This window comes from Taeniopygia guttata, chromosome 5 (genome assembly GCF_048771995.1).
Source record: "Taeniopygia guttata chromosome 5, bTaeGut7.mat, whole genome shotgun sequence".
Classification (NCBI taxonomy): Eukaryota; Metazoa; Chordata; class Aves; order Passeriformes; family Estrildidae; genus Taeniopygia; species Taeniopygia guttata.
Window position 1 is genome coordinate 26,794,581 of NC_133030.1, and position 12,153 is coordinate 26,806,733.

Consider the following 12,153-nt stretch of genomic DNA (forward strand, 5'->3'; position numbering starts at 1 on the left):
TAAAAAAGCCTGTGTGCAGGCATAGCAAGAACAGATGCCATTTCTTGCTGATAAACACAAGGTAATGCCCACTGGGATGAATACTTGGAGTGTTCATCTGCCCTGCTGAGTTAAACATTAAGCATTACCAGCTCAGCAAAAGAAAACTCTGCCCATTACAATGGAAGCTCATTGAAGATTTTTGCTGAATGGCTAATAGCTAATGAAAAGCAAACAAAGTGCTTTTTTGCTCAAAGAAGAACGCAGTGAAAATGCAGGAATAATTCTAATGTTGTTGCATAAACAACTGATGTATGTATGACACAGGGCCCAGCTCTGGTGACTGCAACACAAAAGGAAAGAGCAGATGTAACTGACAACAGAGTTGGACAGCAGGGAAGAGGGCAGAGACAGGCAATCAACAAAGCTGTCTGGAGAAGTATGGCCAATAAGGAAGATGGAAATGAAGCTTATACCATTAGACAGGTCCCAGTCTGCGTGGAAGCCATTTTATAAGGTCTGGAGACTTTCCCAGCTACCAGAGCCTGAAGCTTCTGTAACTGCTGGAGCAGAGTCCTGTGATAGGAAACAATGCATATAAAAACTTAATAAGAGGTAGAAGACAGTAAGTGAGCCCAGAATACCACTACCCGCTTCATATTGTACCTTGATTTTTCATTCTTGTGAAAACAAGTATCTCCCCTTTGCTTAAGTTCTCTGACCAAACAGGCTTGGGAAACAAGAAGGAAAAAAGGGTCTTATCAGTGGATCCACCACTACCTTCACTGCACCTACCCACTATTATGAATGACTATTATTTAGGACTCCTGGGTGCCTGAAAGCACAGGCAGTCAATTCCCAGAGCAGTGGAGAGCCAGCGTACCATAAAACCAAGCTCTGGCATGGAGGCTGAACTTTGTAGACAGGTCAGACCTTTAGCACAGGCTTGCCTGTTCCCACTTCATTCAGAGACACGTACTCTGAAGCTCGACTTGTGCCCCAAACTGTGGTGGAGAGAGAAATAAGAAACAGTTGTGATCCCCTTGAGCTGCTTCAGTCTTGGCAAATTCTGCAGAGGGATGTAGGCAAAGCCAAATCTTGAGTTCAGCAATTAATTCATTCTCTGACTGCCCTGATTGGAACACATGCTAAGGTCTCTCTGCCCCATTTAACTGTTCATGGGCATCTGCACACATAATACAAAACAGTGGTAGGTGTTACCAAGAGCTATTGAACCCTTCACTGAACTGGTGAAGGAATCTGAGATGAAGGAGACTACAGAGCACACAGTTCCCAGGAGTTGCATAATTACTGAAATGAAGACTATTGCTGACTTGCCCTCTGGGAGCACTGACAATTTTACAGAAATATGTTTGAGCTTTCATAAAATGCCAGGTCCTGGAACCAGGAGATTGCAGGAGAATCCCAGCTTTATCCCTTTCCAAATCCTGTTTTTCTCCATGTACATGTGGAAGGAGAGAAGCACACACTGTCCCACTGGCAGTGCTCAAAAACCAAACCAAATTAGAAAGAACATGATGTGTGTTTTAGGGGAAAAAAATTAAAATCTCTTGGCTTTTAGGTCAGCGTTCTGATGTTTCAGGGTGGGGCTCAAACTTTTGCAGCAGCAGGGCTGCCCATACACCCAGAGAGACCAGGGGGCAAACTGTGCCCCATGCATGAAAACAGCTAAGCAGTTGTATCTCTGGCAGACAGGAGACCTCTGGCTCTCACACACTTCAGCCAGACCATGCCTAGCAAACCCCAGTCCCAGCACCAGTGTCAAGCCTGGAAGCCAAGGCCACTGCACTCGTGTCATGGATGGGAGGAAGGTGTGCAGTGAAGCCTCTAGGAGTACTCCAAGAGCTGTCATGGCAGCTGAGGAGTGGGTGAGGAACTGGTTCTCTGGCTGTGGTTCTCCCCTTCAATTCGAGCTGATATAAATGGAGCTATAGAAACAAGCATCCCCTGCAGTTTACCCCGCCCTTGCTCACGCCTGCTGTCCCCAGTAAGAGGGGGCAGAGCTGGGCTCTCCTCTAGCTTCAGCTGCCCTTCCCCACTGTAGGATGGAAGTCTTCATTATTTGCTTTCAAGGAAGCAAATTCCCCTGGTGATTAGCTAGCCAGCTCTGCATATAAGAAGCACAAGTGCTCACCAGAGCCTTGAGTGAGAGAACTTTGGGACTGTGGGAGCAAGCTTGCTCTTTTCAGGTGAGCAGTGCAGCAGATGAGACAGAGATTCTTTGGGCTTGCTTTGCCCAAAAGATGCTGAGAAAGGGTTGGAACACCATATCCACAACGAATTGCCCTGAATTTGGTGGGAGCTGGGATCTCTACTTTTGTTAGAAGAATGGGCTTTCCCTGTATTCACCAAGTTTGTTCAGTTTTTTCAAGAGAAACCTGAAACAGCTACAATACGCCCAGGGCCTTGTATTTCTCTGAAGAGGCCAAAAGCAGAAACAGTGGGTCTGAGAGGCTGGTGTGAGGGGTGTCCCTTAATGCATCTGCCCTGGAGACAGACAGAGCCCTGGAGGTGAATGGAGAAGGCAGCATGAGCCCAAAGGATTGCAAGGAGAAGGACAAAGTGATATGGGAACCATGCCTTCCGTCCCTCCCTTTACTGCAGAGTGTCCTGGCATCCCAACACAAACATTCCAGGCTCGCTAACCAAACCCAGCTGCCTCGTTGCTGTCATGGGCTGAAAACCAGCACCTCACCAAGCAGCACGCGTCCAGGCACTGGAGGAGCCTGCTTTTCTCTTCTTGTCCCCCCACTCCAGTGCTCCTGATTTCCCTTCCTACCCACCCTGCCCTACCCACAGAGGGTCAAGTCTAGCTCCTCTTACCTGTTTGCATTTTCTAAGGTCTCAACTTTTTTCCAGAGTTCGTTGTTTTCTGTTGTGTATGTCTCTACCCTGTGGGAATAAAATCCATAGCCGGTTAGTCACAAAGGCCAGAGAGATTAAGACAATGTAGTCCTTGCTTTTCATGGGGTATGGAGACTCAGTGACTTCATCTGTCACCTGCAGATACGGTCCTGAAATCCAATGTTACTTGGCCCACCTGACTGCAGCCAGCCCCAGTGAAGCAGGAATGAGACTGCAGGTGGACAGTTACATCTGACAGTTCTCAGTTCAGGGTCTTCTGAGAGTTGAGAGAGACAGGAACATCTGGTTACACACAGGTCAAGTCAGGACAGACCCGAAGTTATGCAGACATTTCCATCACTTCCAAACCCACCTAAGAATCATAAAAAAGGAGGAGGGTGACAAAGTCAAACCCCTCCCTGGGAACCTGCCCTGGGCTCTGCGCAGTGGCTGTGAAATCCAGGCCGTTCTGTGCAAATGCTGGGCCAGCTCCGACTGCAGGCACTTGAGGGCAGCAGAGAACCTGCAGGCTCCTTCCCACGGCTTCCGACGGGAAAGTGGTTGAGCTGCAGCTGGGACAAGGGACGGGGAGTGCCTCCAAGCCGGGAGAAAGGCAAGAGACACAGCCTGATCCTGCTCGAGGTTTACATCACAGTCTTTAAACCAGGCGTTCCGTGCAAAAACTGGGCTTCCAGCAAAAGTGTCAAACTGAATGGGGAAGGGCCCGAGTACAGGTTTTGACAAACCAGTTTTTAGTAAGCCAAGCTGACCAAAGACATGTTCTATTAAAAAAAAATCACTGAATGCTGCTTTTGGTTCACATTTAAACCTGGCATTGTTTGAAAGCCATCTGTCATAGCAATGCTCTAGCGTAACAAACTGCTTAGTACATACAGGCACCACAGCCACATCTGGGGAGGAGGCCCCAGTACCAAACACCCTGGACCTGCCCTTTGAGCAAAGTCAGCCAACTCCCCAGCCCGGGCTTGAAGGTCCTCATATGGGACATAAGCTGGAGGTGATGTGCTCTGATGCCTGGATGTACCTATGCACACAGAGGCATCTTGAATCATCTGCTTTAATTGAGCATTTCTGTGCAACTAGAGAAGATAAATAGCATCAGGGATAAGAGTTAATTAAAGTTGGATTTGGGGGTTGGTTTTTTTTTTTTTTTCCATTTGCTGATCTCAGATGGTGTTAGTAACTGAGAAGAAGCTGGTAATTATACAGAAACATGAATTTGTGCCTGGATTCCAGCATTCTTCTTTGCCTGGGAATGCGCATTAGGGGTTGCTAGTATAGGAGTTATTTTCTACTCAGTCAGTGTAATGTGACATCATTTTAGGCTTATGTCTACCATGCATAGGAGAAAAAAAAAAGGTTGAAAGGAGAAAAACAAAGTTAATGCAGAGAGTGGAAGTGGGGAATAACTGTAATAACTGGTTTTTCTTGCTGTCAAGTGTTTGTGTGTCCACCTTCATGGGAAGAGGGGGGGGGAAAAGCCATGTTCAGTTCCCTCAAACAGCTTGGCACTTATGAGACAGATAAAATAGAAGCAACTTCTAGTGGGGAGACCCATAATCCCACCATGCTGGCAGCCAAAATGGCCTGCTTTTGCAGGGGACCAGCCAAATGAAGCAGTTGGAAACACAAAATTTCTTGACCAATCTTTATCCCGCAAAAGGATTTCTAGGAGGGAGGAGAGTAGGGGCAGGATCCCAAACCAAACTCCTGGGCAGCCAGCCTTGCAAGGAACTGTATTTTTTGAGCAATTCAGAGACAAAACACTAGAAAGGCAGCCTGTGCATGGTTAGGATTCCTTTTTTCAAAGTAAGACTGAGAAGGAGAAACTTACTTTTTCTCTAGACATTCCACATACTCTTTCTTCTTCCTGCGGCTCTCCTGAGCAGAGATCTGTGAGGGGGGCAGAGAGGAGTCAGTATCATAAGCCTCTGGATATTTTTTTTGTGGTTTATGCATCTTGTCTGTCTCATGCACACACAGCAGGAGTGCAAGGCAAAATGGGGGGCTGCTTTCCATTCTGCCATTCCTGATCTCTAGGCCAAAACTGGGGGGGATTGATGCTGTAGGTATGCAGCCTTCCTTGGCTTGTAGCCTGCAACCATTTGTTGCATTGTGCCCCTCGCTGCTGAGAGCATCTTCAGGGTTGCATTTCACTCCACTGACTCACATGTGTATGTGCTGTCGGCATTTGGGCTGATTCTGCCCCAGGCCACTTCTGAGTCACTGGGTGATTAGTTCAGTCTCACCATTTCTTCCACAGGATGCTTTCTAATCCCAGTCTAAAGTATCACAGCCTTCTGTCTGGCTAGTGAACACTCTGCATCACCCATCCTGCACCATGCAATGGCTTTGGTTTCCCTGTCCTTGCAACAAGGCCTGACCGAGCTGTTTGTCTGATCTATGGACCTTTCCCACACCACACACTCCCAGGAGCTGGGCTGGAAGCCACACTTCCTAGGTATGGCTGTATGCAAAGCATGCAAGTAGAGATGCCCTTCGGCACTATTTTTTGTGGGCTGGGAGGCTCCTGCTAGTGTACCTAAGACATGATCCCACCTTTTCTGAGCTGCAGTGCAGCTGGAGAGGTGAGGGTAACTATAGCACTGGCCAGCTGAAGATGCTCTGGAATCATGGGAACTGAATTATTACATTTTTTGCAGTCACCTTGTTCTTGATTTTTCTCCTGACTCTCTTCAGTGCTTTCTCCTCTGCTTTCGTGAGGGGCAACTTGGTAGGAATAGGGTAACCCTCTGCAATCAAGGTGCGCTTCTCCTCTTCAGTCAAGAGCAGTGGGCCAGAGGTTCCTTGTAACTTCTGAAACACATAGAGAGCATTCATCAATGTCAGCAAGGAGTTCTACTCTAGTGATCCTCCTTAAAGCCTTGCAGAGCAGACAGAGGACATGTGCAGAGCACATCAGAATGGAATACACTGCTGCCCACTGACACCAAACAGGTGCAGGGCAGTGCTCTTTCCTACTCTCAACCTGATCCTGGGGGCACAGCTCAGCAGCTCCTTTTCTCTTTTACCTAGGAGGGCATCTATTCCTTCACAGTGAGGCTGGCTACACACTTGCCCTGCAGAACTCTGCCAACAAACTTCTGGGCAACAGTTAAAATGGTCTGGTTATGGGAATTGTCAGTAATTCCTCTCTCTCATTAGCCTTCTCAGAAAGTCCCCTTAGTGCATAGGCCACTTCCCAAAGTATGGATGAAAGATAGCACCTGCTAAAACAAGGTAGCTGCTGGTAGATATGCAAGATTCATTGTACCTCTTCTCACTCCTGTGAGCATTTCTTGTCTCCACATCCTTGTGCTAAGACATCACATTGCCTTGACAGAGCATTTCATCTTGGAGACCTTTGCAAGGGCAGGAACCTCCACATAAGCCTAGGAAATCCTACAAACCCCTCTGAGCAGCAAGGAGCCCTGTGTCCCAGCCCTGTTGCCTCCTTACATGTGGTGCTGTGAGGAGAGGTGAGGAGGAGATGGCAGTAGAAGAGCGAGCAGCAGGCCGGGCTGGGCTGGAGGGAGGCAGGGACCGAGGGCTCTGAGATCCATCACTGTCACTGCCATGGCTGCTGGGTGGAGTTGGAGGCATCTGCACCAGGTCATCTACTAAGGAATAAGGAGATCGAGTCAATGGCTCTCATGTCAGCCTGTTGGTACAGGCATAGGGTTATGTCCCCTGCCATAACACAGGGCTGAAAGAAGAGGATGATGAATTTCACAAGATTAGTTGAGTCTAAGAAAAAAGCTTGACTGAGCGCTGCCCAAGACAGAGGTTAGACTGACCTCAAATGTGCTAAACTAGGAACTGCAGAGGAGCTGGCAAGGCTTTGCCAAGGAACTGAAGGTATTTACAAAGCAATAAGGTGCTCCAGTGTCAACCAAAATGAAGTAAAAAGCCTGTGATGTTTTGCTCCATAGCCTGTTCACAAGTACAGGAAGCTCTGTGAGACCAAAGCTCTTCCAAAAGCACTGCAGGGCTCACATACTTGCCAGCACACTTGATCCAGCGGGGCTCGGTCACTCAGTTGGTTTCCAAGCACTTGAAAGCTGTCCCCACTTTGTACTGGAGAGCCCTAGGGGCCTTAATGGAGGTGGGAATATGCCTAAGGAATGTCTCTCTGCGGCAGTGGGAGTTCCCATAGTGCTTTCATTTGTGCATCGGCAGATTTTCAGATGCTTGGGTTTCTTTCAAATTAAACTGGATCCTGAATTTCCTGACTTTCAGATGGTTATTTTTGGATAGCTCTGCAGTCTCTCTGAGGATTTTAAAGGCACTCTTGCATATTTCCAATTCTGAAGTAGCCTGTTTTGCCTGGGAGTCCCTGTCTGAACAATTTTGTTTGTGGCTCCTGATGCAGACACTGATCTGAGTTAGAACAGTGCAGTGCTCACTCTTCTGTTGTTCTCTGCCCCAGTGCTACCTTATATGCGCAGCTCTGCCTTTAGATGTCTTTCCGCTCTGTGTAATAACAATCTATAGCTGAGTAATACAGTTGACCAGGGAATTCTATCTTCTTACCTGTAGGTACATTTAGAAACTGGTTCACCTCTTTGGGTTCAGCTTTGATCACAGGTGCTGGAGTAATTTCTATAGGAATCTGTGGAAGAGAAGCAGAAAGAGCTCTTGGCCACTGCCACCTCCCCTGCCCAGAAGGCTCCCACCAGTTCTGTCCATAGCCACTGATCCCCTGCTGTGTGACCTGCACCATCTCACAGCTCTGCCCCAAGGGAGTCTCCCACCATGGAGGAAATCAAAATCTCAGCTGCTGGGCACACAGAGTGCAAACACATTTACAGAGGAAGGGGCATTGGCAGATGGATGTGCTGCTAAGCAGTGCACTGAGCTGAGTATCTCCAAAAGGGAGAAGACTTTTATTCTTGGCAATTCTTCATTTGATAGACCCAGACAGTGTAATTTAAACCAGCCTCTGCATTACCATGGGAAATCCCTCTTTGATCAGCCTTCATTATAAATGGGAGTATAGAGGTTGTACAGAAACAGAACAACCGTGCTGTCCTGTTCATGTGATTTTCACCAGGGCCACTGGGCAAATGTTTCCAATCGGAGGGGACTGAGAGCTGAATAAAGTGTAAATTTACTCCCATTTGCGTTATGCTGCCCCTCAGCCTCCTGGCTTGCCAGCCCCAGCCCACCATAGGGTGGAGTTTTTACACTAAACAGACACATTGCAAACTCCTCCAGACTGTAAACACAGCTGAGAGAGTACCATGGTATGGCTGCTGAGCATACACAGCAGAGATTGGAGGGCACAGCAAGTTCAAGCTGTGTAAATAATAGAGGAAGTTTGTGCAGAGTTTTGGCTGGAAGAACCCATTTGTTCTGGATGGTTGTTTAAATGGGAAGATGTTCAACATGAGTGAAAAAAGGAAGTGAACCCCAGAGATGCTCTACTGTTATCTACTGAGCTGCTACAGGATAGGCAAGGTCTGTGTGAGACTGGTCAGACCTTCTCATCCAACACAGCTGGACTCAAGGCCAGCTGAACTAAGCCCTCAACTTACACACACATACCAGTGGCATAAGTGAATCTCCTTCAGACAAACAGACTTCTTAAGAACCTAGATATGACCAAAAAGGGTTGGCCCCTTGTTAACGCAGAAATAATAAACCCTGCTGCTTCATAGGAAAAAGCAAGCAGGACCTGGAGTGGGACCAACATTTCCAGTGAGCAGTTACAAACAGTGAGAGGCCATGTGACAAGTCCAAAGCCATGAAAAAGACAGTGGCAGAGCAGGGGTTGATATGGATGAATAGTGAGGTCACTGGCATCAGATTAACTGACACTGTTCTCCAAAAAATGAAAATAAGCCACGAGCAGCTACAGAAATACTGGCATATTGGAGGGGACAGATCTCCAGTAGGTGCAAGCTTAAAGCTTTTGGCTTTTGCACCAAGGAAACATGCTGATATTTAACCAAGGTTGTAAAGCTTTCTGTGCTGCCATTTTAAGAGGAGAATGACAAATAATACAGTAACTGGGCTTTGTAATATCTTCTCCTGTCTGTTCAGTAGCTAAATCACCTTGCAGGACCCTGCAGTCACATGTCTGCATCTGCATCACCAGGGGTGCTGCTGTGTCAGAGCCCAGATTCCCGACAGATCTTAAATGGGCTCACCTCCTCAGGGAGTGGCAGTCTCTGCAGAGGGTTGAGGTTCAGCACTGGCATGGAGCTGGCAGGTATCTGGGACTCAGGCAGGTCTAAAGGCAGGTTCTGTTCCTGTTTCACCATGATGGAGCAGAGTTTGGGCCCCAGTGACCACACTCCATTCTCCAGCTCTGAAACATGCACAACATGAAAGTCAAACTCCAGCAAGAAGAGGGCAAGGAGAAATGAAGCTGTGCAGAAAGCTTCCTCTGACTGAGGAGGCTGCCTGTTCAAGTTTGGCATTTCATCACACAAGCACGTGCAGGCCCACAACACAGAGTACAAAAGGGAATGAACCCCCAGTGTGTGCTCCCCAGGGTGTGGGGAGCAGACAGAAGAGAGATAAAGGAATTGTGTCTCTGCTGGGCTCTGACTGTACAGCCTAAGCTCTGCAGGACCGCTGCAGGGTTTCTTCCCCCAGTAATGTCTAGGTCTCATCCTCTGGAGCTTATTTATATTTAGGGCTCAGTGAGAGGAGGATGCTGGGCTGTTGCTCCTTAGGCAGAATGGCCAGCATCACAGAGCTGCCAGGTGATTTACCAAGAACAGTATCTCTGTGCTGGAGAGCTGGTGAGAGAGCAAGCATGATGACAGTGAACGGCTGACAGTGCTGCTTTGGCCGCCTGATGATGTTGTGCCAACTACCAGGGCTTTACTGCACAACACAAGAGAAGGAAAGTCCATTTCTGCGGAAGAAAGCCCTGCATCACCTGCTTGTGAGGCTGCTTCCACAGCTGCTCCCCTCAGCCTCACCTCTGAGGCTCTCTTCTCTACCCTGGGCTGCTCAGGGGAATGCTGTCCACAGCTGTACCCTGCTGCCATTGCTGGCAGGGACAAGAAGCGCCAGTGAGGGAAAGGGAGTGTCTGAAGAGAACTGAATGGAGCCATGGGGGCATGCTCCCCTTGCCTCCTGCCTGCTCTGTCCCATGCACGTGTGTGGTGTGAGCCTGGCTTGACACCAGCAGATAAACTGCAGATCAGATGGGAAAAGGACTGTTAGGCAGAAGAACTGCCTGGGCTCTGCTCTAAAGTTTCCGTCTTTGCTCTTCAAATACTTCAGCCTACCAAAAGGCTACTCCTAGCCGGCCTGCAGCCTTGCACCCTCCTTCCTAATCCTCATCCATTCCCTTTCCCTTTTTATCTGACAAGAAAAATACATTTGGCTTGACATAGAACAGACTATTGCTAAGTGTGTCACCAGAGAGAGCTCCAGTTGCCTCCACAAGGCCACAGTCTGACTCACTCTCTAACCTCTCTGTACTGCTCTCTGCATGCAGCACTCTCAGTCAGGCCCAGGGGTGCTGTCTAGCTGTCTGCTGCCCAGAGCAGTTCTGCAGTGCAGGCCTCAGTCCAGAAGATGTCCTGGCAAGAGGAGAGAGGGAGAAAGGTCTTTCTCTGCTCCAGAAAAGGCTGCACGAAGAAGAGTACAAACAAGAAGCTGTTCACACAGGAGCTGCCATCTGATCTAACTTAAAGGTACGTCTAACTTAAAGGTACATCAACACTGTCTTTGCCCTACTCAGCCTCTGTTTTCAGGAGAGGCCAGGGCAGAAACCTGCCTCTGGCCTTTGCTTGGAGAGAGTGGTGTTAAAACCCAGACAAGAATTACATATGATAACACAATGTTGGCCTTGCCAATGGAATATATTGTTTTCCTATCTTTGGTCTAGCGCCTCTTATTTCCGCCAAGACAAGCCTCTCTAGCAGATGTTCACTCCTTCCATCTGCCCCTGTGACTGGACATCGTCAAGCACAGCCGCAGCTCCTGTGGCTGCTGCATGTGTGCCTCAGCTGCATGTGCAGCTCTCAGTGCTGCTGGGTTGCTTTCTAGAGCTTCCCACAATGCAGCAGGGCTAACGTCATCAGGCAGCATCTCAGGCAGGGGTGCACAGTACAGCTGAGACAACACAGAACCTGCTGAGCAGACACAGAGTGGATTGTATTTCCTCTGTCCTGCTAAGGACACTGAACCCACAGCTAGCAGTGAAGTCGTAGTTACCCTCGTATGCCGACAAACCCCTTCTGGTAGAAGGAGGCAAAGTGTCACACAGCCACAAGTGTTTATATCCAAAAAATTTGGACTGACTTCTGCCTTTCACAGAAATGAGGGAGAGATCTTTCAGTCTATCCTACTGTTCTAGGCAAATTCAACTAAACCTATGTCAGTCCTGACAGATGATTCACTTTGAAAAATGCTGAAGAGTTCACAGCTTTCCCCATTTCAACTCTTATGTGGTTTTGCTATGTCCACCGTGAGAACATTTTGCCTGCTGACTACTCTGAAATTCCTTACTGTCATTTGAAGCCTTTTCCTCCTCATCCTTTCTGTTGCAAAGATCTGCGTTTCTCTTTTTCTCAGATGTGTGGGGTATCCTCTTTCTGTGAGGGCTGCTGCTGAAGCAACTTATCAGACAAGGGAGAGCAGACCACCAAGGGCTCTCCCGGATCAGACTTGACTCAGTGAGAGAGGAGCCCCCAGTGCTGTCAGTCCAGACAGGCCAAGGAGCAGACACCCAAATAAGTATGTGCCGTCCTCCCATTTCCTGTCTACATTCTGACCCTGCTCTCTTTCCCACCCTCAGAGATTCTTCTGGGGAGTGACTGGGTTATAGAATCAGAGACAAATAAGCCACCAGAGGTTCAATGAGGGACTAAGGAGTAGGCATCTTTTGTAGACACGTCTAGGTTCTGCTGCCTGAGAGGATGTTTCACAGGTAACACTGTAACACTGCAGATTTCAATGTATCTTGGTGGATGAGGCATGCCATGACACTCATCCTCTGCTCTAGATATTCTGTAGATGCTCTGTACATACTGGGAGGAAATATGGCTGAGCGGTATCTGTAGCTGCCCAGGGCTGAGGAAGTGAGGCAAAGAGCAGTGAGAAAGCAGGACCTGTACAGGAGGGCAGGCACTAACCTGAGGCTGGTCCAGTGCCCACTGTTCTGCACAACCCTGGCTCTCCCTGCTCCTGGCATCAAATCACACCCTGCAAAACTCAGGGCTGGTACTGAGACATGAAACAGCCAGTCCGTATGCAAAAGCCATCTGGAAGGCAGACTCCACTGATAAGCAAGGTCACAAGGCACCCAGTGGCTTGCCCTAG

At 48.4% G+C, this 12,153-nt stretch overlaps 1 protein-coding gene across 3 annotated transcripts in view; it reads right to left on the bottom strand.

The window, feature by feature from the left end:
- The window catches only part of CREB3L1 (cAMP responsive element binding protein 3 like 1), a 44,964-nt gene that overhangs the window by 7,044 nt on the left and 25,767 nt on the right, over positions 1–12,153 (bottom strand). For 2 of the 3 annotated variants that reach the window (XM_030274277.4, XM_030274275.4), the window contains exons 3-9: positions 9,018–9,178; positions 7,399–7,477; positions 6,325–6,485; positions 5,533–5,682; positions 4,700–4,758; positions 2,824–2,892; positions 456–555 (exon numbers count right to left, since the gene is read on the bottom strand). In XM_030274277.4, the coding sequence (XP_030130137.2) occupies positions 456–555; positions 2,824–2,892; positions 4,700–4,758; positions 5,533–5,682; positions 6,325–6,485; positions 7,399–7,477; positions 9,018–9,178 (779 nt within the window). The remainder of the gene's footprint in view (positions 1–455; positions 556–2,823; positions 2,893–4,699; positions 4,759–5,532; positions 5,683–6,324; positions 6,486–7,398; positions 7,478–9,017; positions 9,179–12,153) is intronic. The other variant, XM_030274276.4, reaches the window with a different exon arrangement.